The sequence below is a fragment of the Gymnoscopelus microlampas genome (genome assembly GCF_963454915.1).
Source record: "Gymnoscopelus microlampas genome assembly, chromosome: 13".
Lineage (NCBI taxonomy): Eukaryota > Metazoa > Chordata > Actinopteri > Myctophiformes > Myctophidae > Gymnoscopelus > Gymnoscopelus microlampas.
The window spans coordinates 34109308-34136140 of record NC_139950.1 but is presented as its reverse complement, the minus strand read 5'-3'; the positions used below and the strand labels follow the sequence as shown (position 1 = coordinate 34136140).

Sequence of the window (26833 nt, the reverse complement as noted above, 5' to 3'; positions counted from 1 at the left end):
AAAAGAAGCGTTAAAATAGCCGATGTACAAGAAGCTCACATAAATTATGCAACGCGTTGTGAGCTTGTAGCTCTGCTATTTTCAAAATATATACATATATATATATTTGAAACATTTTAACAACACAAATCTTGTATGGGGTCCCTGGCACAAAATGTTTTCAGATGCGGGGGTTCCTGGATAATTACATTACAAAAAAGCCCAAAGTAGCTTATAATAAGCAGACCTGGCAACACTATCTGAGAGCCCAACAACGATGCACAGAAGAGGGGAACCTAGTATAATTTCTGGCTACAGTGCCCTCTAGAGTCAGTAGCCTGCATATCAGACATGGGGTCAAATCAAACAAGTAACCCCCTCCTAGCTCCCCTGCAAACTAATAATTGTATAACAAGGGGGCTGGTAATAGGATAGGTGGAAGAAAATAAGGTTTTAAGCAAAGTAAAGTATACATGATTAGAACATGGTTAAACATTCGACAATCAAGGTGTAATATTTCTACAGTTGCTACAAAACCTGTATATCCAGTCATTTTGGGGCATAAACAATAAGTTGAAGGATAAGTCTGATAATAATGTACAGTGCATGTTCACATCATGTATACTTTACATTATTTAAGACCTTTTTTCTTTTTTCTTTTTACATTTTGGACAAAATAGCCAATTTTACATGGAGGTGCCCAGATATCCCCACCTATCCTGTATCCCACTGGCTGTATACATTAATGTAATACCACTCCTTACTGACAGGGGGAGATCTACACCCAGAGAACCTGGTATAAGTCCCCCTCTTTGGTCCTCCTTGTGGTTCCTCTGTTTTGTTTTCATTGAACACGTGGTAAATGGCCCACAAAGATCTATCTCAGAGTTCAAAATCGTTCTCATATAAAATGTGTAAGTGCATGTTTGATTTTTTATTTCTTTAAAAACGTCACTCCCAGGCCGAAGTTATTCACACTGGTGTCAGACCTTATGTTCGACGTTTTATGTCTCTAAAACTCTGCAGTGGTGTAAAGTAACCAAGTGCATTTCATTTACTCAAGTACTGTACTTAAGTACAATTATGAGGTATGTTTTACTTTACTGGAGTATTTTAAAATGTAATTACTTTTACTTTTACTTCTACTTCACTACATCTCAGAGGCAAATATTGTACTTTTTACTCCACTTCACCTACTTAAGTAAAAAATGTGAGTACTTTTTCCATCAGTGAAACTCTGGGAAAGCCGTAGGTTGTCCCACTTAATCTAACACATGGGGCTTTTGCGCGAGTTCCTTCTTCTGTGTGGATGCTGCTCATCTTAATGTTTGGGTGAAAAAACACATCATAAAACTTAATCTTTTCATACTTTGTCAGCATCATGTTGAAATCTAGAACGTTCGTGAAGAAGACCCGGTCGGGCGGGGTGATGAAAATAGTGAGAGAACACTATCTGAGGGATGATATCTGGTGTGGGAGTGAGCTTTGCACTGAATGCAAACAGGAGTCCACGAACACGGTGCTGCAGAGAGACCCGTGCATAGAGAGCAACCTGTGCTCCTTCCCTCACTATCTGGTTCCAGACACTAATGTAGTGTTACATCAGGTAATTCAGGGGTCTTCAACAGGGGGTCCGGCCGGGACCCCTAGGGGGTCCTCAGAGTTACTACAGAGGGTCCGCCAAATCTTTGTGTGATAGGATTTTTTTTGTACATCAACTACTTGAACCCTAGCATCCCTTTTCTGAGGAGAACTTTAACCAGCTGCGAGGCGTTGTGAGCTTGTAGATCGGCTATTTTTGGCAAAGAGGTATAGGTGTAGAGGGGAAAAAAGAGCAGAAAAAGTTGATCTGAAACACAATTTAATACAATATAGAAGGGGTCCCTGCTTAACCTCTCTCTCAGCTAGGGGGTCTTTGGCCTGAAAACGTTGAAGACCCCTGTGGTAATTCATTCATGAAACTCTGAGAGTGTAGAGGCTGCGACCCCCCAAAATGATCATATTTGAACTGGGGACCCCCCCCCACCTTGATAAGCATTTGGAATTGTAGGAGTTGAAGGCGGTTCCACAGATACATTTTGTGAAAATAGCAGATCTACAAGCTTTTAGATCAGCTATTTCAAAATGTTTGCCTCTGTCTTATATTATTTGACAACTTGGCCAATGTTTGACCAGTTTGTTTAGTATAGTTTGTTGATTACTTTTGATCCAGTAATGGCCTTTTCATCTTGGGTATTAAAAAGGTCTGTCCCGACCCACAGGTTGAGAACACAACATTTATGTGTGTTGTCCTTTACCTTTTTAAGTTCTAAATTCTGTATAATTCAACCACCGTGAGAATGTTTTGAATGAACTCAAACACCTCTGTGTGTGACAGTGACAGGGATGCTGAACCCAAATAAAGAAGTCCATCATCCATGATCATAATTTGTACATTGTTGCAGTAACATTCTCATTGTTAACCACTTTCAACCTGGCTTTATAGGAGAACATTTTCAGACAAAAAAAAAGACTATATCCAGGGTTGTGGCGTGAGCATGTAGATAAGCTATTTTAACTGTGTAACACCATCGTACAAAAAAATATAAAATAGGGTTTTAGTGGTTGATTTATATAGACAAATATTTACACATGGTTCAATTTAACGCTGAGGATTTTGGTGTGTAAGTGCAATGAACCATAGCCTTGATAATATTGCTGTATTGTTAACCCATCTGCTCCCTGTCCCTTCCCTTGTAGATCGACGTGCTGGAGGACCCCCTGATTCGTAACATCATCATCCTACAGATTGTGCTCCAGGAGGTCCGCCACCGCAGCCCGCCAGTCTATAAACGCCTAAAGGACATCATCCATGACAAAGAGAAACATGTCTATACGTTTACCAACGAACACCACAGGTAGGATAAATCAATGGAGGTTTTCTTTGACAAATGAAAATGTACGTAGATATCCCTCTTTTCAAATGAACCCTCAAGGTAGACACATTTACCCTTTATGATACAGATCCATGTCTGCAAGCAGAAAGATCTAACGTAAAGCTGCACTATGTAACTTACCTGTTCTACCCCGGATTTGAACCCGGGTCTCCCTGCCAAGTGCTGAATGTTTTACCATTGAGCTAATAGAGCCTGCATGCTTGATCAGGGGATAAATTGAATCTTGACCTTCAGGTCACAACTCGTGTCAATCCAGAAACAGGACCGTGTCAAAGGTCATGTCTCACCCAGACACAGGATCTAAATGTCTCTATAGAAGAGCAGGGAGACCAAATACAACCACCCCAATCGTACAAGTTATATTGTATTAACATACTCTACCATACAGATTGGGCAAAATATCATTTTATTTATTTAAAAAAAGTTACATAGTGCCGCTTTAAGTACGCTTGTCCAGTACTTCATTTTCTAGCTCCACTGCAATCGTATTTTTTTTTTACCTTCAAAATGTTCCCATTCTCCCAGAGATACATTCATTGAGCGCGAACCGGGGGAGAGCGCCAACGACCGCAACGACCGGGCCATCCGCGTGGCAGCCAAATGGTACAGCCAGCACCTGAAGACCGCCGAGACAGAGGAGGAAGGGCTCAGGGTGGTCCTCATCACCAACGATCGGGGAAACAAGGAGAAGGCAGTGGAGGGGGGTCTTATAGCCTACACATGTAAGTCGTCCCTCATTGTGGTCACGCTGCAGTGTATGACCAGTTTTACAGACGCAGTGTGTTCATTTATTGTAAAAGAATGTAGAAAGTTTAGCATTGTGGAAATGCCTGAAAGTACACCAAAACAGCTTGCAAACAAACTGATTTTAAGAAAAATGCCCTGCGAGTCAAGGGGAGTTGTTTTGTTTACATTTGTTAATCAGTTTGTTAATTGCACTGTATTGTAACTTCCTCTAAGTACTTTGTCATCTTTAACGTTTGCTCTTCCAGGTGAGGAGTATATCAAGAGTCTGATAGCCAACCCTGAGCTGGTGGATCGCCTGGCGTTAACCAATGATGAAAAGGTTAATTGTCACATGCTGCTTTGCTGTTCATTGTACTAACCACTTAAGCCCTATTTCTAAAATAGCGATCTACAGATCTACAGGCTCACGACACGTTGCAACGCATTGTGAGCCTGTATAGCTACCATTTTCGCTATTTAGTTTTAGAATTGTATTAAAAATGTATGTTCGCCACAGATGAAAATAGGGATGGCAGGTTGAAAGTGGTCAATTGAACATTTGAGAGTTATCTCAGCTTTCTAGGCACAGCACAGTATCTATAAGCTCCGTGCTCACTTTATTATCAACCATTTCACTTCCTAAATCTCTACCACTCTTTATCCTCCCACCCATCTCCCCTCTTCCATGTGTTCAGAATGAGATCAGTAGCAGCAGAGTGTTGTTCCCAGAGCATCTGCCTCTCTCCAGGATCCAAGCTGGCATCAAGAGTGGCATCTACCTCCAGGGCACATTCAGGGCCAGCAGAGATAACTACCTGGAGGCCAGTGTCTTCATCCAAGGAGAGGGGGATGACAGCACTGAGGTGTGTGTGTGTGTGTGTGTGTGTGTGTGTGTGTGTGTGTGTGTGTGTGTGTGTGTGTGTGTGTGTGTGTGTGTGTGTGTGTGTGTGTGTGTGTGTGTGTGTGTGTGTGTGTGTGTGTGTGTGTGTGTGTGTGTGTGTGTGTGGGGGGGGGGGGGGGGGGGGTGGGGGGGGATTCTCTAATCAAGAGAAAACATGGAAAGGTTGTCAATGTGAGGTCAGTTACCCCAGATCTTCTTAGTATGGGTAAAGTATAAGTATGTAGTGGTGGAGTTAGACTTAGGGTTATACGTGGTCAGGGGTGACTAAATGGAAGTGAATTGAAAATCCATATGAGAATAATAACACTGTAGGTGTATATTTCTGCCTGGCACTCATTGTGTCTGATCACTTGATGGCCCTACTATATTTCACGTCCATGAAAATTAAGATTTATTATAATACTTTTTATAATATTTGTAATCATTATTAGGGTACTTATATGGCACAGGCATAAGGTTCCTGCCCACCACCGTGGAGGCTACAGGTTAAAATCCATATGACACCTTAATACTGTATTTATTTCTGATTCAAATCTTCTGCCAAGCTAAACAAACAACAAACAAAACTGTGGGGGAAAAAAGCGGAACATGAAACGGGTATGCTACCTTCTGGAAACCCGGGACTACAGCCATGCACTGCCCTCCCGGTGAAACTCCTCACTGTCAGGTGAAAAGAAACCAACTGGCGGTGATATACGTGCGTATATCAGAGGAGACACAGGCTCAACACCCTCCCTAACAAACCAGCCATTAGGGGTCAGCAGGGACAAAGGACTTCAGTACAAGGGGAATTTGAAAATGACAGAATTACTAAATTGGGGAGGAAAAGATCAAAATATTGGAATTTTATTTTCTTTATTATTAATATTTTTTTTACTCCTCTCAACCAGGTTCTCCTGCAGGGCCTTCAGAACCTAAACAGAGCGGTGTACCAGGATGTGGTTGCTGTGCAGTTGTTGCCGAAAGACCAGTGGGTAGCGCCCTCCGCTGTGGTGCTGCAGGACGAGGGCAGCGCCAAGGACGATGACACCACTGGGGAGGAGGACGAGGAGAAGCCGGTGAGTAATGGCTCATCTATGCACCATTGCACAAGCATACGTAGCAAACCTACAACTCCTCGACACGTTGCATCCATGACGAGTTGTGAGCTTGTATGTCGGCTGTTTTGGGCACTCGATGCTGTTGTGTGACAAAGTATGAATCGGACTTAAGGCTTCTTTGACTGACAGGAGGGGAGTCAGACCTTTTGATTCTTACTGTCTTGAAAGGCAGATGTCTCTTCTTTTTCCAGCCCATTGAATTCATGTTCTTTCTGTTCCTGTGTTTGTTTTGGTGCAGCTGAAGTGCATAGTGCCTGAAGTAGCCAGGAAGCCCACAGGCAAAGTGGTTGGAATCATTAAGAGGAACTGGAGACCGTTCTGTGGCATGCTCAGCGTCTCCCATATCAAACAGGTGACTAGGCTCCTCAACACATTCAAATTCACATTCTGGAACGTACTGCACTTCCTTATTGTCCTTCCTTAACTCAGAGAGTGTACAAATGTAACCAAATGAACCCAGAAGTGCCCATTTGAATTAGAAATGGAACACTGAGGATTACTAGATTATTATTTGCTCACTAGCCTTTTGCAGGAGCTCAGATAGTTAATGGAAAATGTAACCAAACCTGCTATGTCACCTCCTTACGTTGCTTCTCTTCATTTTTAGTCAACACGGCACCTTTTCACCGCAGCAGACCGCCGTATCCCCAGAATCCGCATCGAGACGCGCCAGGCTGCCGCACTGGCAGGCCAGAGGATCATGGTGGCCATCGACGGCTGGCCTAAAAACTCCAGATACCCCAATGTGAATATAAATTGATGCCCGCTACATAACAGGGACAGGAACTAGTGAACATACACACACACACACACACACACACACACACACACACACACACACACACACACACACACACACACACACAGCGACGTAAATGTATCCCATAGAGAGGGTCTGATATGTTGCAAGCCGACTTGTGAACCGTTTCTCGTCCCCGCTCTCAGGGTCATTTTGTACGTAGTCTGGGCAACGCTGGGGACAAGGAGACGGAGACAGAGGTGCTGTTGCTGGAGCATGATGTCCCACACCAGGCCTTCTCCCAGACCGTGCTCAGCTTCCTCCCCACAATGCCTTGGAACATCACACCAGAGGTAACGGGATGGTTCGTATGCTAATGATGGTGCTGATGCTCACTTGTGTAGTGCTCACGGTGTGTGTGTGTGTGTGTGTGTGTGTGTGTGTGTGTGTGTGTGTGTGTGTGTGTGTGTGTGTGTGTGTGTGTGTGTGTGTGTGTGTGTGTGTGTGTGTGTGTGTGTGTGTGTGTGTGTGTGTGTGTGTGTGTGTGTGTGTGTGTGTGTGTGTGTGTGTGTTTGTGTGTGTTTGTGTGCGTTAATGGCAGGACATGGCTGTGAGAGCTGACCTGAGGCAGCTGACGGTGTGCAGTGTGGACCCTCCAGGATGTACAGACATAGATGACGCCCTACACTGTAGGGAGCTGGACAACGGAAACCTGGAGGTGTGTAACACACACACACACACACACACACACACACACAGCTCATAGAAGAGCAGCCACATTGTACGGTGGTAATACATGCTCATCTGGCATACATAAATAATGCCTTTGCATTTCATGTGAGTTGTCTGACAGCGTGTCCACCCTTGCTTGCTGTAGGTTGGGGTCCACATTGCTGACGTCAGTCACTTCATCAGACCAGGCAACGCGCTGGACAAAGAGGCTGCCAATCGAGGGACCACTGTTTACCTCTGTGGCAGGGTGAGGAGAAACATATCTCATCCTTCATTACTCAGTGGGTTTTAAGTGTAGGATGTCATCAAGGGTTATTATTTAAGTTTAATATTTATCATTTATAGTATTGTTGTTAAATTGTTTTAATTTTTATTTTGTGATGATTGTGTGTGTTGTGTCCACCAGAGAATAGACATGGTTCCTGAGTTACTCAGCTCCAATCTGTGTTCTCTACGCTCCAATGTGGAGAGGTGAGGACTACACACACGCACGCGCGCGCGCGCACACACACACACACACACACACACACACACACACACACACACACACACACACACACACAAAGACATAATCTCATATCATTTAGTCTTCGTATAGACCCCTCAATGTTAAATGTTCCTTGAATGAAAAAGGTGCTCTCTCTTCTCCCCAGACTGTCCTTCTCATGTATCTGGGAGATGAACCACAGTGCTGAGATTCTGAAGACCAGGTTTACAAAGAGTGTCATCAACTCCAAGGTAGATGGCTCGCACGCGCGCACACACACACACACACACACACACACACACACACACACACACACACACACACACACACACACACACACACACACCCCATTTGTCTAGTCTGACCTACATTTGCAAAGATATTATACATGAGGCAAAATTTACTGCTGCAGGTGCTTCTACCAACCAGCTTTCATTAAGTTTCTAAACCAAAGATGTAGTGACGGATTGAAATGTTGAGATATTCTTGGCTTTTCAATGGAATATTGATAAAGAATATTTTCCCATCCTCGCCTTCGCTTCTGATGTGGTCCAGGCATCTCTGACCTACGCTGAAGCCCAGATGAGGATAGATGATGGAACCATGAATGATGACATCACTAAAAGCCTCAGAGGCCTCAACAAGCTGGCCAAGATCCTCAAGAAGAAGAGGATAGACAATGGGTAAGACTAAAGGTCCTTACACACCGGGGGCGATTTTCTCATGTTTTTTTTAAACCTTATAAAGTCAATGCAAGCTTCCACATCAGTTTCGCGGAGCGAAAAAACGTCTTTTATTTATTCGGACCGAGTCCAAATTTTGCGTATATTCGCCGGTGTGTAATCCAATTCTTTAGACTGGTGCTTTAACCTATACAGTACATTCAATATTTTGATGAGAAGCAGGGTCTGTAGAACAGAAATCCATTGGTCATTCTTTGGAGACAACTCCACATGGTTATCGTTCTAAAGACAATGTGTTGTGTTTTTGTTTTGTTTCAGTGCATTGACCCTGTCATCTGTAGAGGTCCGTTTCCACATGGACAGTGAAACCCACGACCCCATTGACCTGCAGACCAAAGAGCTCATGTAGGTGGACAGTCATGCATCAGCTACATGTTCTTGTTATCTCACATACAGTACAGTACTCACACATTTGCCAAGTATACTTTATCGTACAACGAATAGCGAAAATAGCTGATCTTGTACTATTTTCACAATTTTTTAAAAACATTTTTAAACATTTGAAAGAAAAATGTAAAAAATCATTATTTTGACATTTTCACCTATAAAGTAGGGACTGAGAGTGGATAAAGTTGTTAAAATATAAAGTCTCATTTATTTTATTTCTTTTTATCTCACACCAATGATGTAAAAAAAAAAACTCTTCTCTTGGTTGGCAGGGAGACCAACTCCATGGTGGAGGAATTCATGTTGTTGGCCAATATCTCTGTGGCCCAGAAAATCTACGATGAATTCTCTGAGTGTGCCCTGCTCAGGAAGCATCCTGCACCGCCTCTGTCTAATTACGACATCCTCACCAAGGCCGCTGCATCCAAGGTGTGCACAGATCGTTGGGTCTGTGTTAAGAGAGCATTTGGCACAAAGTCATGTGCTCTCTTCTTCACAGTCCTGTACTTCAAAGGAAGATGTTTGGTGTTGAGCTTAGGCAGGGATAAATTACCTGCCCACAACTGTGGAAACGGGTTTGAATGTTCCACAGTGCCTCAAGCTTGGCTGGTTGCTCCAACCAACATAATTGGGGGTAGCAAAGGTGAAGGCAATCTCTGTAGCTGCACTAGGGACTCTCACAGATTGGTCAGTGCCTATTAGGTGTCAAAGTGGCTGTTGACCTCATTAGCAGTGACCGGGACTATACACACAGGGAATTGGCATAACAACTAACTTGTGAGAAAAGTACTAATGGGTGAAAAAAGCCACATGAAGCCATGCCGTTATTATACCCTGTCTTGTTTTTTTGTGAATTCATAATATCAGAAAGATGCAATGTCCCCACAGGCTATCTATCGCCAGTCTGTAACCAGCTATATGTACTGTATGTCCTCAATTCCGTATTTGGTTGAGACTGACATCAATATTCTGAGAAGCCATTCCGTTATTAGACCCTGTCTTGTTTTAACTGAAAGGACATTTCCCACTGTTTCTCAACATTAGGTCTGGGGATAACGTGGTTCTCAAACCTTTTCATTTCAAGGACCCCCAGTTTGGTATGCATGATCAGCTCCCATCAGAGTTACAGATATGTAAAGGTCCATTTGGTTCTTAACTATCAACAATTTAGCTGGGGACTCCCTGGAACCCCCCAGCAGGGGCCCCGGGTGTGCCCCAGAATCACACAGGTCCATTGGTTCCATTTGTACACTCTCAGGGCCTCAAAATGGAACCTAGCTGGGTCTCCTATTGTTCAGGATTGGGAGCACTCTGAGGGTTGAGCTGTTGTCTTCTCTGAGCTGTCGTCCTCTCTGTTTAAAGTGTTCCTACACACAGGACAGGTGTCATGCATTTCCAGCCAGGGCACTATGCACTCTGAGTGGAAGAAGTGATTGCAAGGCAGCTGTCTGACTGCCTCGCCCACCGCGAAGTCCTCCTTACACAGCGGACACTCCATGTCGCTGTCTGCTTGTTCCTGAGAGATGTTGACCATCGGGAGAGAGGAGATATTTTCCTTCTCTGCTGGAGGAGGACCGGGATGCTCAAACGTCTCAAACAGCTGTGTTAAGACATTGTTTAACTCTCCATGTCCCCACACATAGTTACTCGGATGAGAGCGAAGCCCTGTGACATCCTCTATGAAACTCGATTCACACGAGGGACAGATGTATTCCGGGAGCTTGGGGTTAACTTCTTTCTCACAGGAGTGACAGTGGAAGTGTTGCCGGGAAGCAGCTCCATCGTAGCCCATCGCAGACTCCATCGTAGCCCAGAAGTTGTAATATTACGCGTCCTCAAGAAAGACTTAAACTGTTCAACGTGATGCTGGTCAAATAGCCCTATGCCTGCCTTTTATCTTGGGTGTGACGTAACACTGACTTAGCACATGTTGCACCAAATATGTACGTTTTGCAGTGCATGACACCGCACGCAACAAAGTAAATACAATTTGCGTTACGCTGCCATTTATGTGCAGTCTTCGATATTTATTTTATTATTATATAATAATTGTGCTTTTGACATTGAACATTGGAACAGGAAAAATACATTTCTGTGTGCATTTTAGGCTTTGTAAACAAACAGGAAGATATAACAAATCCTATTTAAAATCTTCAGGCAGACAGGCGGACCACATCGAAACGCTCTTGTCACCATGACTCAGCCATAACCATATAAGGAGTTCCCAATGCAGCCACGCCCAAATATGGAGTGTGTTGTCTAGCGGAGACAATAATTGTGACAGGCCTTGTGACTGCCCAAAGCAGAGCAGCTGGCGGAACCTTTCTCTTGATGTTGCAAGGCAACCAGATAATCACTCACTTTGTAGGCCCTGATCACATAGGAGTTACAGGGGATGAAACTCTAGGCAGATTCTGTAGTTTATTTTCCTGTAAAGGTTCAAAACTACAAATGGGTCATGAATATAGGTTTTTCATCTATTATCTAAAAATGCATGGAATCGCTATGTGTGTGTGTGTGTGTCTGTCTGTCTGTGTCTGTCTTCAACTTCAAACTTGCCGTATCGCCAAGGACGCAACGTTGTGTTGTCCAGATTGGGAATTCAGTTGGACCAAAAAAATGTCTGTGTCACATTTAATTGTGACACAGACATTTAATTGCCGGCAGCTGAAAAACACTGCTCATACTGTAGTTGACTGTGGTGGTTCTTATCGGGTTGACACTTGTGTTCCTCACAGGGCCTGCAGATCCATACAGACTCAGCGAAGGCGCTGGCTGACTCTCTGAATGTGGCCACAGTGGACGGTTTCGTTTATTTCAACACGCTGCTGCGCATCCTGGCCACCCGTTGCATGATGCAAGCTGTGTACTTCTGCTCCGGCATGGACAGCGACTTCAACCACTACGGCCTGGCCTCTCCCATATACACACACTTCACCTCACCCATCAGAAGGTAGCATTTTGGTTGGGGGTCGGTACACAGTTGTCCCCCCCCCCCCCCTCTACACACACACACACACACACACACACACACACACACACACTACTACAGTATATTACTTTATCATTTTTTTGAACCACTTACATATTTCATTGTACAGCAAATAGCTGCCTACTTTTGCTATTTGAAAAAATAAAATAATTAACTGATTATTTCCCCCAAAATAGGGAGGATGTGTTTAATCATGGTAATTCTCTCCTTCCCCTACCGCCTCATATTCAAATTCTCCTTCCTCCGTTCCCCATCCTTCTCCTACTGCTTTCCCTCTTTCTCCTCTCCACTCCATCCACCCACTTCCTCCCTCTCCCATCACGTTTCCTTTGTAGATACTCTGATATTATAGTCCATCGTCTACTGGCGGTGGCTATAGCGGCAGACAGCACCTACCCAGACCTGATGGACAAACACAAGCAGTCTGCCCTCTGCAACAACCTCAACTACAGACACAAGATGGCTCAGTATGCACAGAGGGCATCCGTGGCCTTCCATACACAAGTGAGAATGTGCATGAAAGTCTGGTGGGGGCACCCCTTTTATTCCCATCTGATGTGCCTCCGTTCCCTGACCATAATTCTAAAACAAAAGCACAAATACATTTTCTTAAGAACTTCACAGTGATGGATTTAAAAACAGATGGATAACTAGATCAAATATACATGTGCAGTCACACACCACAAGGAGGCATAGGCTTATGCACAGAGATTCTAGCACACATTTTCATTATTTCATTAATTTATAAATGGAAAAAGGGCAGTTGGTTGTCATTAATTTGTCGAAACATTTTGGGTTATGGTCTGCCTTCAGCAATCACTCCAGGCGTGAGACGACTCACCATAACGCATGCTCTGGTTTCCTAGTTGTTCTTTAAGAGCCGAGGCATCCTGAACGAGGAGGGCTTCATCCTGTTTGTGAGGAAGAACGCCATCATTGTCCTCATCCCAAAGTTTGGCCTGGAAGGAACCGTCTTCTTTGATGGCAAGGACAAGACTGGCCCAAAACTTAGTTTTGATGAAGAGGTACAGTATAGGCCCCTCTACTAAATAACAATGTCACATTCAATTGTCAATTTGTACTGGTAGTCATTAGCTTGTGTCTTTCAATAACTAAAACCTTTCTCTATTGAGATGTGTAGCTCATAGTCTAGGATTGGAATGGAAGAAGTGCTGGTAGTGGGTACTGATCTGCTCACGGTCCATCTGTATTTGTCTCCTTGTAGGTCCCTACTCTGACAGTAGAGAAGCACATTTTTCACATTTTTGACAAGGTGAAGGTGACGATCAGTCTGGATGACTCCAATATTCAGCACCAGAAGATCCGCATGTCCCTGATTGAACCTGTGGTAAGGACATACTGGCAGGGCCGGCCCGACCCACTACACAAAGTTCAACATTTATTTAGAGATTGGTTCTGGGCCTCCTCCTTCAAGATAATGATTTGTATTATTACTTTTTTTTATGAACAGTACACACAGAACAGTTTTGCTTCTCCCCGATATAAAGTATTTCCTTTTTTAATAGTGTGATACATTGTAGATTGTATATCTTTTTGAAAAAAAATCAGGGTATAAAATAGGGCTTACTGTGACACATTCTGAAATAGTGTGCTACACTTCTAAATACATTTCTATTGGTGCCAAATCTTGCTGACTGATGCATGGTAGTTTGACTCAGGGCCATATACTTTTAGTTTAGGGCCAACAAAAACCTTACTGGAATTCTTACTTGATTTGAACAGATTTGCACTCAAAATATCAGGCTATCCAGTTTATAATTTCCCTTAGGAAGATGGCCATGGAAACCGTAAAACCAACTGGAGCTCACCCTTCTTTTCTTCTCGTTTTTGTTCCAGATTCCTGGTGTTAGCGTCCCAGCCCCAGAGATTGAACCACAGGCCAAGAAACCCAAACTGGACCGCTGACACAGAAAGTAGTACCCCACCCCCACCCACAATGTTCTACAGTATATTTTATATGGAGGTTTTTGTGAACTGGTTCATATCAGGCATCTCTGATTTTTTTTTAAAAACACATTTTACAATAGTGACGTTATACTGCCACGTGGCCAAACAATCAGTGCCATGCCCATTTGCACTTCAAGTTGTTTCATAGAAGAGGAAAAGACACACATCCTAGACCTAGTAGGTATGGTGCTGGATCAAAAAGCTCACCTATTAGAAAGATGTGATAGAATATAGAATTATGTGCTAATGACTTTTCAAGCACCAAGGCTCTTCCTCAGACTTCTGTTGAATACAGTCACCAGCTTATTTACATGTTACATGGCGAGTCTTTATTCAACAGAAGCCGTAGTACTCGAAAGGTCACTATAGTTAATCTTTGCAAATGGGAGCTACCTGATATATGCAGATTTTCTTTTCTACTTGGTTCGTAGAGGACCAGCATCTTCAAACAAATGAGCTATTGTGCAGGGACTTGTACACTTGTGTCCCATTTTATGACTTTGTTTCATACAAGATGTTGGACAACTCAACCATTAAATTTTGTTTTAGCCATAACTGCTGCTCTCTTGCCTTGTGTTGTCTTATTACTGACTAAAGTACTGCACATGGCCATGTATATACAGTTATATGTAAATCTTTTAAATTGCATACTTAAAGGGGTGTTCAAATAAGAGGCAGAGTTCTGCAAGGGGAAATGGGGAACAAAATCCAAAGAAAAAATGGAAACTGGAAACCAAGTATTGGGTTTTGTATGGATACTTGTATTAAAAATGTTACACTCAAGTAAGAAACAAGCCACCTTAAGGCCATAATGTGACAACAGTGCTGCACATCTCAATAAATATTTATCAAAAAGGTAAAAAAAAAAAAAACAGTATGGCTCATTCAGAATTCACTCATTTCAAACAACCAGTAGCCATATTGAGTATGGTTACACAGTAATAGATTTTCTAACCATCAAAAATGAAAAATGTCAAGGAAGTTATACACAGACCACAGGTTAGCAGATGTCAAGCAGATAACCATAAATGCTATGTTACTCTACTTAACAATAAACATTATACACGTACACATTTTGCCCTCAATTGAAAGTCAAGTTTCATCAGTCCCCTGTTCATGTCTATGCCAAATGGAAAAAAGTTAAATGTCGCTATTAAAAAAGGTCTCCATTGTGCAAGTTCAGTGCAATAATAACATTCAACTTTTTCCACTTCAGTCTCGTTCGTTCACTATTATACCAGCTGTGAATTCATAAAAGCATCTTTTGTTCAAGAACATTATTGGCTTATAGTATTATTGACATATGAACACTTGGCCAAAAAATGTTTTCCCCTTTTCTCCCAAATTATTCGTTATGCCATGTAGTCTGGTCACGACTGACCCCTGCTAAAAAAAAAAAACTGACCCCTAGCCTAGAGCTAAACTAGTGGGATAACAGCTGTGAGGATAACACCTCAAAAACTAGTGGCCAAAACCAATGGGGGGCTCTGTGGGGAGAGGGAGGGAGTTTGATTCATTTCAATTAAACCTTGCTTAAGAAATAAAAAGCGAAGTACTCAGAATCACAAAACCAAAAGGGTCAAAATCATAATTCAGCTTGGCTGAGCATCTATACAAACACATTTAGGGCACGGTCACACCACACCTTTATTTTACCTCTGGGGCGGAATCTGCCAATGCTTTGTCAATGCAAATGCGTGGATTCATGATCTTGCGATGTTTTGACCATGAATCCACGCATTTGCATTGACAAAGCATTGGCAGATTCTGCCCCAGAGGTAAAATAAAAGTGTGGTGTGACCGTGCCCTTAGCCTGTGTTTGGAGGGAAGCCGTGCGGGGAGAGTGATATTTCTCACTGCACGTAATCCTATGGGCTGAGGGAGTGCGTGCCAGCTGGGAATGTTGAGCGAGAGAAGAGTAGAATGAAGGCTGTACGTCCTCCAGGTGGGGGCTCCTCAGTGGCAGATGGGCCAGTGGGGTATAACATCAGCATGAGGAATTAATTGGCCTAACGACTAAATAGGGGAGAAAAGGGGGTCATGTATAAACCATGAACAACATGGTGAGCTCACTTTGATTTTGCCAGAGGTCAGTTAGAGTGAACCGCTTTTGTCCACTAAGAACACCTCATAGACAGTGTAAACAACGTGATTATCTTAGGCTCCAGCGAGGAGGGATTTCCCCTGTAGATGCAGCAATCAGTAAGGAGGGTAAAACACCTGTTAAAACAGAAACGAGTTTTGCTTTAATATTCTATAAAAAGTTACAAAATAATGTACATGGAGACGTGTGTAAACTGTGTGTGTGTATTGTATTTAACTTTTCCTTTGCATGGCCTATGTCAGCATCTATAATGTAGTCTTACTTTACTTGTATGGTTGTGGTAACATACATAATAATCTGCACACCGATAGACTTGCAAACGCTATGTTAATTGCAAGAGCATCAACATTTTGATGCTCTAATAAACCATATACACATTGATCTTGCAATAAACATAGTGCGAGCTAGTGTGCAGACTTATTTTTGGATGCTGATCTTATGTTTTGCCTGCACCTGATTACCAGAATGAATGTACATGTTCTACATTTCTAATTGCTTGTAGTAACTTACCTTAACTTTAGTGGTCTTGGGGAATGGGAAGGCCTCATCTCCCAGGTTTGAAGTGAAAGACTCCTTGCTTTGAAATTCCAGGCTGAACCCATCTATGAGACTGGCAGTGCCTGCTGAAGTGGTGTTGTACCCACTGTCCACCTAGAGATGCATACATGCCAATTAGTTCATACCAGTAGTATTCTGCTTCATGAACAAACAGAGATCCAGCCAGTCACTGTCCAGCAAATACGTTAAAAGGCTAAAATAGATCAACAGGTCCCTCAACCCTTGTACTCGCCTGCATGCTGGAGTCGTAGCGGATGCTGCTAACCTCACCCAGAGAGCTCTCTGCTGCAGACATGTTGACCATACGAGAGCTGGTCAGCAGCACTGAGGCCCCTGGACCTTTCTCCTCCTCCTCCCCTTCAATGATATCCTCCAATCTTCCTTCCATCTCCACCTGCTTAAGTTCCTCCATCTTAACAGCTTCAAGAGGGCTAGGGTTGACTCTCTCGCTGAACCTCTCCAAGCCCAGAGGTGGCATCATGGTACGCGGGAGACCGTCACGCCTTGAGGGAGAAGATGGGGTTAACTCCATGGAGAGGGGAGAAGCCGATGGCAGATGTTCCTCTTTCTCCTGATTGTTGTGGAGCCCGGGATTGAGGATGGGGGAGAATATGTGAGGCGAGGCCCAGCATCGCGTCCTGGCCCTGTGTCTGCTGTTGTGCAATGAGTGGCTGTTGGAATGGAGTAGGTGTGGGGAACAGCTCCGAATGGGTGAACAACCTTCTACATATAAGCTCTTGGTGCAGGAGTTGACGTCCATATCTAGAGGGGAGCCAACATTATCTGGAGTCATAAAGCTCAGCTGCTTCCTCTCCCCTATTAAATGGAGAAACGAAGGGAGGGGTGAGAGAGAGTTAGTAAGGGATGGTTTAGTTTCTGACATTTTTACTACGTCCGAATGTATTTGGCAAAAGGAAAGAATTTCAAATGAATTATTTTGGGGCATAACAGCCATTGATACAATATGAATCAATATTCAATCAATATGAAAGACAAATAGCCAACCTGAGCCTATTGGTGTACATGATGATTGTGGACCAATAGGAGACAGAGTAGGGGAACCGCAACCAGCAGGAGATGACCTATCAGGAAACACCGGACTGGTGATGCTTCCCAGGCTGTGGTCACGGAAACGACGCTTTTCAATGGGACTGGATGAGAACTGGCCCTGCAGTAGATAGAATGCAAGTATATTTTACATATAAACGCTGATATCAATGATTTTTAAATTACTTTTTGTTAATCAGCCAACAAAAGACACTTTACAGATGCACCTCGTCATTTGATTTTCTGACTTAAAACAACTTTACGCTGTACAGTCAATTCAGTTGAAACAACATCCGCCATTGTGCATTTCTTACACCAATCCCTCTAGGCGGGAATGAATTTAGATTCGCTTCTACAAAATATGACCTGGGGAATGCCACTAACCGTGGAGGGTGTCTGTGCCCCTATACCACAACACATAGGGGAAGAGAGGAAGGAGAGAGCTTCTCCCTCAAATCTGAGCTCTTCTCCTTCATGGTCCAGCGGAGGCCTCTGTAACCCAGAAAGGCCTCTTTCAGGGCTTGGTGGGCTAGAGGTGTCGGAACCACTGCTGAGGTCGGCCTGTCCATCCAGGAAGAGTTTCCGTCTGAGAGAGGAGGAGCTCAGGCTTTCCTGAACAGCCTCACATGGCTCATCACAGCGGTAGAACTCTCCTTAAAAAGGTAGGAAAGATGGATATACAGGCACATGTTAGTGATTTAATAGAAGCTGTAAACAACACATAGTCTATTCATGTACTTTATTCTATTGCATTTAGTGGAGGCATTCCTTAAAAAGATTGTTTGATTGGAACGTTGAGAAAGCAATAAACAAGTGCTGCATTTAACCAGTGTGTGGACTTTATTATTTTTTATTGGAGGCATACCTAGTATTTTTTCCAAATCAAATTCCACAGGTAAAGAAAGTGTCGTCTGACAGGAAACTGGACAAACGGAAAGAAGCAGGTCATTTCCCAGTTGAGCAAAAAGCAGAGAATCCAACTCCAACTCCACTAACGTATATAAACAGTCATGTCTTCTCTCAAAGAATATACTGTACCTACCAGTCAGTTTTTCAGGCTCCGCAGTAATGAGTGGAGACATGGAACCTAAAAGGAGAAAGACATGGGAAGGTGAAGCATGTCAACATGTACAACACCACACATAAAACAAAGGCAAGCAAAAGGTGTGATAATGTCACAAATATGAAACATCAGCAATAAATAGCAAAATAATATGATAATATGAACCCAGAGGATAATAGGATATGTATTTAAGAATGCAATGGGGCTACTTACACGTTTGAATCGGAGTGGTTTTGCGCATGGCTGGGGCAGCCCATGGGGATGGGACTATGCCTCCTTTAGTAAAAAACTTTGAGAGCAGATAAATGACAGTTACACTCATGGATTTAGTCAAGTGAAATTAATAAAATGTATTTCTCCATCTTTATCAGTATACCTGTTCAATTGCATTCTGCCGCTTCTCCTCAATATCATGATCCATCCTGCATGTTTAGGAGGAAAAGAAGACGGTTCTAGCATATCTAGCATAAAATGATACATGGTGCATTTACTGTATATAGCACCTTTTCAATGTGCATTACATTCACCCATTCACAACGACGGTGGTGGAAACCATGCAATGCACCAACTTGCTGATCGGGAGCAGTTAGGGGTTCAGTGCCTTGCTTAATAAGGACAGTTCAACACTAACTCAGGGGGAGCCGGGGATCGAACTGGGAACCTTCCATTTAGCAAGCGGTCGCTCTACCACCTGAGCCACTGTCGCATCATTAAAATGCTCTGTCTCTCAACTCATTAAACACATGAATCCTAACATCCCTATTCTGGGGGTGAACATTCGATGAAACAGCAGATCTACAAACTCTACAAGCTCACAAGGGCTGGTAGATTGTGTAAATCTTCAATTTTGGGCCAATATTTTTGGAGGTGTAGGGGGAAAAAGGAGCTATTGGGCTACTTTTTAAAATGTAATATTACATTTTTATAATGGTTAGAGTCTTGAGTCATAGTTAGTTACATAGATAAGTGTGTATAAAGGTCAATAAATCCCTCTGACGTCGTAAAAATACTGACTGTCCGAACTCAAGTTTTGACAGTTTTGGGGGTGCAGGAGTGTCCGAAAAAAGGCCCTTCAGAAGTTTCAAAATGTAGTCATCACCTCCCTCTCCGGGAAAGAAAAGTTCAGACATCGGAAGAAACATGTACTGCGCTTCCCATTATGCTTACTGTCTATTGTTGCAAGACACCACGACCTTTGACCTACCTTGTCTGGCTGAGGTACAGGTTCTGCCTCTGGATCTCCTCCTGATCTATGTGTACCGGCAGCAGGCTGGACATCTCATCGATAGACCAATTAAACTTAGTTGGAGACTGAAACGACAGCAGTGATAAAAAGGAGTGAGATAGAGACAGGATAGGTTTGTGTGTGTCTGTTTTGGACACAGCCCCCCCATGTGTTGTGAATGTGTGGTATGTATGGTGACGGTCACACTTACAGCTTTGGATACAGGCTTGGATTTGAATACGGAAGGACTCGGGACCAGGGATTCACGGAGATGGTGGTAGTCATTTGGACTCTCGAAAGGGTTCCGACAAGAAGGCCTCCCTGGAGTTTCAGGTGTGATCTGTATCTCAAGACGGTCCCCCATCTCAGCTTGAAAAGAAAAATAACCACAGGCTGTTACACCTGGAACAAGACGACAATGGTAAAAGTGTCGTGTAATCTGTTTTCTTTTGATGTTTAAGTTTTTTATTCAGCATAGAGAGAGGGGTTCTTAGACAGGTATAGGCCTATGTTCTTCTTTTTTCTTGTTTTTCTCCAAATGAACATACAAACGGATACAGGACTTCACACCCAACATAACAAGAATACGAGATAAATGAATGGTTTAGATAAATGAGAACATTACAAACAACAAAAGTCTAATCTTTTATCTCTTTCTATTTGCTCTCACTCTACCTCAATGCTGTTCTCACAGTCAGGAACAGCACTACAAAAAACGTGCCCAACTAACCAGTGTTGTAAAGTAACTAAGCACATATACAGTACACATATTGTACTGTTACTCCACTACAATTGAGTCACTAGTTACTTTATAGAGTTGGATTATTACAAAACATACCATTACCCACTTATACATTTTGGCCATTTGAAAATAGCCAAACTTTTACTTGAGTAAAACAAATGTGAGTACTTTTTCCACCACTGCTTTCTAACACAGAACACACAACCCCTGGAGACTACAGATGGATAGATCCTCCTTGCTAAGTAACTCTCCACACCATTCATCAAACAACCTGATCATGAGCACCGATAGCAACAGAACAGACATGAATCTGTTAAGTACAAGTTTGAGCGAGGTACTTTTACTTCACTGGAGTATTTCCAATACTTTTACTTCTACTCCACTACACCAGAGGCAAATATTGAACTTTTACTCCACTACAACTACAAATATCTGAAACTTTAGTTACTAGTAACTCTAGTTTCCATGATGTAAAGAGTTTAACTTAGTTAATGTTGCTCGTACTTACTTTTCTGTAGAAAAGGAACCTGCAGTGTGAAATAAGCAGTTAAACACGACGTCGACAACAACAGCTACTACTAGTCGGTTTCAAACGTTTATTTCAATTCCCCCACAGCGGCTCTGAGCCAATAGACATCCGACCGGAAGTCAATGGGAACCAATAGGAGCACTTTTTCCTCACTTCCTTTCCTTATTGTCCACTGGACTTCAGAATAATAGCAATGTGACTCAATATTATATTATAGATTAGAATTTAGCTATGCTTATCAGGGATATAACCAGTGGTGGAAGAAGTACTCACATGTGTTAGTTAAGTAAAAGTATCAATACTGAAATGTAGAAATACTCTGTTACAAGTAAAAGTGCGGTAATCGAAATTGACTTCAGTAAAAGTATAAAAGTATTGGCAATCAAAATATACTGAAAATACCAAAAGTAAAAGTAGTCATTGTGCAGAATATCCAGTTTTAAAGTATTAAAATGTATAAAAATCATTTGAAAATAGCAGATCTACAAGCTACAACGCTTCACAGAATGTGATGAAAAAGAAACAGTTGAACATGTACTTCTCCATTGTAGGAAGTACATTGAGAGGAATCAGTTATATCAGTTGTTGGAAAAGGTAAAACATCACGATTTAACACTGTCAGGTCTCTTAGGAAAAGCAGCAGGCAAAATATATCATAATAGTATTAAGTTCATAAGAGTAACACACTTGGTTAATAGAATATAGGAGTTTTGTTTTATTTGATTGGTTTGCTGTATAATCTCTGGTTCCACACTCCAGTCCAGTTGGTGGCGGTAATGCACCTAATTGTTGGTTTGCCAACCGCCATTTAACCTGAAAGAAGAAGAAGTGCCTGTACTGTATTTGGAAGCAAGCTAGCTGCCTCTCTGTGAAACTCAGCTCAATGTGTCTCTATTTCATGTTATTTTAACCGGTGTTGATTAGTGCAAGCGACTGACGCATCATACAATGTCTGTAAGTCAATGATAGTGATTTTGGTGAAGGCGTGAAGTCATTCATTGGCCGGTTAGTGAGCTATAAGGAGGACCTCAAATCAACCCATCAGTCTTGTCTGGAACGTTTAGCTGAATCAAAGCATCGTAACCATGGCGAGTGCAGCAAACCCAAACATGAACGCAGTCCGGGAGACAATGGACGGTAAATATGATCTGTGAATGTAAACACAACCACACATATATAATGTTTGATGTGGTCTAAACCAGGGCAGGGGTCGCCAACCTTTTTCAGGCCAATGACCCCTTATAGCTGAGAGAGAGAGATGAAGCAGGCACCCCCACTACATATTATATAACATTATCTACACTATTTCATAGATTTCATAAATAGCTTCATAGACTTGTTTGACAGCACTATCATCAGTGTATGTTGGATTCACGTTAATGTGTATTTCTCAGACATTTAACCACAATCTCAATACTTGGTAAACTTGACTGTCAGTCTGCTCTGTTTTTCCCTACAGCAGTGGTTTTCAACCAGTGGTCCGGGGACCACCAGTGGTCCTTGAGGGGGTTCCAGGGGGTCCCCAGCCAAATTAATAATTAGGAACCAAATTGACCCTTATATGTCTGTAATTCTGAGAGTTAAATGAACACTGATGATGATACTACTGTGTAGATTGGGACCACCAAGGAATCCAAATGGTTGAGTCCCTGGCATATCTTTTCAAATGGGGGTACCTGGGCTAATATGTGTCAATTTGGGGGTCCTTGATGCAAACAAAGGTTGAAAACCACTGCTCTACATCACACCAAGCTACGTGCTTAACTGAGCTATCCAGTTTAGTAGACCTTGTATTGCGAATTTGTACTTCCATGTACTGTTATGTACTGCCATGTACTGTTCTCATGTCTTACTAAATAAAGTACATCAATCAATCAATCAAAAAACCAAACCTAAAAAGAAATAGCAGATCTACAAGCTTGCAGCGCGAGGCGTTTTGAGCTTGTAGATCTGCTATTTTCTGCTAAAGTTCTCATCAGAATAGCGATTTTAGGGTTAATGTAAAAAAAAAAGTTCCTATCACACAAATATTTGCTGCCCCCCCTGTAGTAACTCTGAGGACCCCCTGTTGAAGACCCCTGGTCTAAACCATTCACTAATTTAACTGACTTATTTCAACCGGGTCACTGATTCAATTATAACCACACGCCTCCCAGTTCATTCATCATAACTAGGCTAATTTATAACTAACTATCACAAATATTCTACATTTCCATTTGTGATGTGATGTAGCTAGACAGTAAAATCCAAATTAACCACTTTATGTAACCCTCTAGACTTGGTAAACTGGGCCTGAGTTGTCTCTGTACTTGGAGTCCAAGTCTTGGACCCCTTTTTTCTGTCTACACACCAAATGTCTTTGCCCAAAAAATAGCCAAACTACAAGCTCAGACGCGTTGTGAACTTGTAGGTCTGCTATTTTTTGGCTAATGTTACCCCCAGAATGTGGATGCTGTGGTAACGTGTACCACCCAGTACCCACATGGACCCGTAAGGGTCCAGTTGTACACTCTTGAGTTACAAATAGATGCATTAACACTGAGGACTTTACTATGTACAGTGCTGCTCGTCCTCTGTCTATTTGGTGGAGTGTTGGTGCCAACTTTTCACCCCTTGTCTTCCAACAGTGTTGTTGGAGATCTCAAGGCTGCTGAACACAGGCTTGGATATGGAGTCTCTGTCCATCTGTGTGCGACTGTGTGAGCAGGGTATCAACCCAGAGGCCCTGTCGTCCGTTATCAAAGAACTCCGCAAAGCCTCAGATTCGCTCAAGGTAAGAAGGAGCATCGTTTTAGTGTCAAGTGTTTCTCCTTAGAATCGTTGTAGCAGTGGGGATTGGGTGTCCATCCATCCATCCATCCATCCATCCATCTTCAACCGCTTATCTGGAGCCGGGTTGCCGGGGCAACAGTTTCAGCAGAGAGCTGCAGACTTCCCTCTCCTGAGCAACATTAGCCACTTCCTCCTGGAGGATCCCGAGGCGTTCCCAGGCCAGTGTGGAGATGTAATCCCCTCATCTGGTCCTTGGTCTGCCACAGGGTCTCCTCCCAGTGGGACATGCAGCGAGGACCTCCCTAGGGAGACGCACGGGAGGCATCCATACTAGATGCCCGAACCACCTAAAGCTGTCTACTCCGAGTCACTCCCGGCCCGGGTGACTGAACTTCTCACCCTATCTGTAAGGGAGATGCCAGCCACCCGTCTGAGAAAACTCATTTCGTCCGCTTGTATCCGCAACCTTATTCTTTCGGTCATGACCCACACTTAATGACCATAGTGTCATTTTGAGATTGTTGGGCCTCAGTCAACACCTGGTGTTCTGGCTACCAATGGCTCTAGTAGTTTATGTCTTGGTCATACGCCATTTCATTTTCTTTGTTTAGGAGCAGAACTGTATTGCTTCAGGGTTTTCTTGAACATGCGATTGTTCAATCGTTGTCTATTGTTGTCTATTGTTACAGCATGACGGGACCAAAGGGGTGGCTACAATTTTATACAATTTAATTTCATTATTTTCCAGGTTTCTGAAAATTGCACCAACTGAAGAATCTACCTGACCAGTACGGTTTGGCTTATTAAATGGAATCTGTTCCGGTTCCTGGGTTGAAGGCTCTCCAATCAATCTGTTCTTGTTCCTGAGTGAAGAGCTCTTCAATCAATTTGTTCCAGTTCTTGAGAGGAGAGCTCTCCAATCAATCTGTTCCAGTTCCTGAGTGGAGGGCCAATGTTTTATTAAGAATTGTATTTAGTTTTTGCTAAGCATAATGTGTTTTTTCAACTTTTTACATGTTCACTCTGCCTCCTCTGCCATGATGACTGTCAGTGAAGTGAGTCTAAATTAAAGGTGTTACAACGAATGGCCACCAGATGGTGTCATCTATCTTGATTTTAATCCAATCCACTAGGTACCACTCATACAGTCAACCAGTACATTATTTACTGTTTTGGTACCATGAAATAGCAATGCAAATTTCAAAGAAACACTGAAATACTTAATTGAAAGGCTGATCATTTGTTTATTTAGACCCTAAGCTAATAAATAGTCTGTCATAGAGGTGACTGCTTTCTCCTGCTTTGTATTGTCCTGAGAATATTCTTAGTGTATGAAAGTTCATTGCCATTTCCAGAGATGCTCATAGGCCTGCGTCCTGCGTCTCTGACGCACCATATTGAAAAAGGACGCATTCACGGCACCCTCGTTGCGTCCATGGGACGCACTACAATTTAGCGGAAATTACCGCGGATTTGAAGGCCATCCGTGGATTTCAAAGCCGTCCGCGGATTACAAGGCATAGTGCAGGAAACAAGAAAAATCTCGGTAAAACACCGCCGTATGGAGAAGTATTCTCTCTCTGTCTCAGGGCATTGCGAGCTGCTGCTAGAGGGAGAGAGTGAAAGTGCTGCGCAACTTACAGCCCAACTTCAAAGCAAGTTAACGATGGCTCGTTGACCCCAATTTGACCACTAGGCAATCAACACTGAACAGCACTAATTAATGGCAGCTGTTATTCTTGTGTCTTTCCGTGCAGCCAGATATCAAATAATTCCCTGTAGAGCAGGGGTCTTCAGTGTTTTCAGGCCAAGGACCCCCTAGTTGAGAGAGAGATGAAGCAGGACCCCTCTATATTGTATAAAATTGTGTTTCAGATAAACTTTTGCTGCTCTTTTTTCCCTTTACACACCTATAACTCCAAAAATAGCCGATCTACAAGCTCACAAGTGTGAGCTTGTAGATCTGCTATTTTTGGCTAAAGTTCTCCTCAGAAAAGGGATACTAGGATTCAAGTGGTTAATGTAAAAAAAAAAATCAAGTACTACAAGTACTAGTTGTCGGATTTGGAATTGTGTACTTTTCTTTCAGATACATGTTCTACATGAATATAACCATATAAGATGAAACACGAGTTAAACGCTGTGCATTTTTGTGGGACCCATAAAATGTCCCTGGGACCCATCTAAAAGACCACCCTTGCATCCCAGGACCCATTGCATTGAAAACCTAGCAACATCACTGCATTTCACTGCGTAGCTTTTTGCATTGCTATTGCTTTAATGTAATTAGTGGTAACATAGAAGAAGGAAGAACAACACTGATATGCAGAGGTCAATGTATTACCTGGAAAGGACTAGGTGGCTGTATTAACCACTTACGCCCTATATACTTAATCATGCGGGGGGGCTGTTGAATGTTTTTGGACATTTGTCCAAATAGGGATGCCTGGGTTAATGTGGTTAAGAGGTGGCCAAATAAACAGCCCCATGCAGGACACAATGATTCAAGGACAGGACAAGGGTTACTCTACTTCTTGACTAGTCAGCAGGAGGTACTATTGAACTGAATTTCTAGAAGACTGCACCCCCTTTGTTTTTCCACTTGGGTCACATAAAAGATTTTGGATGTATTGCTAACTTGACAAAAAAAAGGAGCAAAAAAAGTCTTTGATCATCCACGAGTGCAGCCCCTGCCACGATGTATCCAACCACAGAGTGTTGTTTTGTTTCTCCGCTATCTGTAAAATAGCTCTATTCATCTTGTGGATGAGGAAAAATGCTGAGAACACAGAACATTCCTCCACAGGCCAATATACTGTATAGGCTAGGAGCTACCCTTCATCCACACAGAGCTTATATCAGTAGCTCTGGAGCGTGTGTGTGTGTGTGCGTGTGTGCGCGCGCATGTGAGTGTCCGTGTGGATGAGTTGAAGTGTTAGTACAGTGTGAGAGGTGTCTACAAATGAGCACCCCCTCCCCAAAGCCATCTGACAATATTATAAAGCCCCACCCCACACAGAGAGACGGGCAGTCAGAGGGAGAGAGAGAGAGAGAGAGCAGGAGTGTTTATGTAAGCAGTTCTGTCTGCTCTGGCTTTGTCTTG

At 42.9% G+C, this 26833-nt stretch overlaps 3 protein-coding genes across 4 annotated transcripts; 2 read left to right on the top strand and 1 right to left on the bottom strand.

Annotated features, from left to right (window-relative positions):
- The first annotated feature begins 1280 nt into the window (after positions 1 to 1280).
- dis3 (DIS3 exosome endoribonuclease and 3'-5' exoribonuclease) lies at positions 1281 to 14250 on the top strand. The gene is made up of 21 exons (XM_084075556.1): positions 1281 to 1585; positions 2719 to 2876; positions 3441 to 3637; positions 3908 to 3981; positions 4337 to 4504; positions 5433 to 5600; positions 5881 to 5994; positions 6250 to 6387; positions 6588 to 6734; positions 6983 to 7099; positions 7259 to 7360; positions 7520 to 7584; positions 7767 to 7851; positions 8156 to 8283; positions 8602 to 8688; positions 9003 to 9159; positions 11469 to 11683; positions 12058 to 12226; positions 12589 to 12747; positions 12948 to 13070; positions 13580 to 14250. The coding sequence occupies exons 1-21, from the start codon at positions 1361 to 1363 to the stop codon at positions 13646 to 13648; spliced, it is 2865 nt and encodes a 954-aa protein (XP_083931682.1). The 5' UTR covers positions 1281 to 1360; the 3' UTR covers positions 13649 to 14250.
- Positions 14251 to 15476: 1226 nt separating this feature from the next.
- bora (bora aurora kinase A activator) lies at positions 15477 to 21015 on the bottom strand. Of its 2 annotated transcripts, none has more exons than XM_084076347.1 (12): positions 20938 to 21015; positions 19899 to 20056; positions 19667 to 19773; positions 18839 to 18884; positions 18676 to 18751; positions 18442 to 18486; positions 18265 to 18321; positions 17784 to 18052; positions 17358 to 17520; positions 16585 to 17168; positions 16305 to 16445; positions 15477 to 15910 (listed from the first exon to the last, which is right to left on the bottom strand). In XM_084076347.1, the coding sequence occupies exons 2-12, from the start codon at positions 20049 to 20051 to the stop codon at positions 15890 to 15892; spliced, it is 1662 nt and encodes a 553-aa protein (XP_083932473.1). In that variant the 5' UTR covers positions 20052 to 20056; positions 20938 to 21015; the 3' UTR covers positions 15477 to 15889. The 2 variants fall into 2 exon arrangements, with proteins under 2 accessions (XP_083932473.1, XP_083932472.1); XM_084076346.1 differs by having other exon boundaries at positions 19899 to 20089; positions 20938 to 21001.
- Positions 21016 to 21786: 771 nt separating this feature from the next.
- mzt1 (mitotic spindle organizing protein 1) lies at positions 21787 to 24821 on the top strand. The gene is made up of 3 exons (XM_084076539.1): positions 21787 to 22095; positions 23586 to 23731; positions 24479 to 24821. The coding sequence occupies exons 1-3, from the start codon at positions 22044 to 22046 to the stop codon at positions 24500 to 24502; spliced, it is 222 nt and encodes a 73-aa protein (XP_083932665.1). The 5' UTR covers positions 21787 to 22043; the 3' UTR covers positions 24503 to 24821.
- Positions 24822 to 26833: the final 2012 nt, after the last annotated feature.

Bases quoted from the DNA above. Each gene is read 5' to 3' on its own strand.
- dis3 (XM_084075556.1), top strand. From the start codon at position 1,361: ATGTTGAAATCTAGAACGTTCGTGAAGAAGACCCGGTCGGGCGGGGTG. The intron at 5,601-5,880 runs GTGAGTAATGGC...GTTTTGGTGCAG, and splicing joins AGGAGGACGAGGAGAAGCCG to CTGAAGTGCATAGTGCCTGA. The intron at 7,585-7,766 runs GTGAGGACTACA...TCTTCTCCCCAG, and splicing joins CTACGCTCCAATGTGGAGAG to ACTGTCCTTCTCATGTATCT.
- bora (XM_084076347.1), bottom strand. From the start codon at position 20,051: ATGGGGGACCGTCTTGAGATACAGATCACACCTGAAACTCCAGGGAGG. The intron at 18,322-18,441 runs GTAGGTACAGTA...CCGTTTGTCCAG, and splicing joins GGAGCCTGAAAAACTGACTG to TTTCCTGTCAGACGACACTT. The intron at 17,521-17,783 runs GTTAGTGGCATT...TATCTACTGCAG, and splicing joins GGGCACAGACACCCTCCACG to GGCCAGTTCTCATCCAGTCC.
- mzt1 (XM_084076539.1), top strand. From the start codon at position 22,044: ATGGCGAGTGCAGCAAACCCAAACATGAACGCAGTCCGGGAGACAATG. The intron at 22,096-23,585 runs GTAAATATGATC...GTCTTCCAACAG, and splicing joins AGTCCGGGAGACAATGGACG to TGTTGTTGGAGATCTCAAGG. The intron at 23,732-24,478 runs GTAAGAAGGAGC...ATTATTTTCCAG, and splicing joins AAGCCTCAGATTCGCTCAAG to GTTTCTGAAAATTGCACCAA.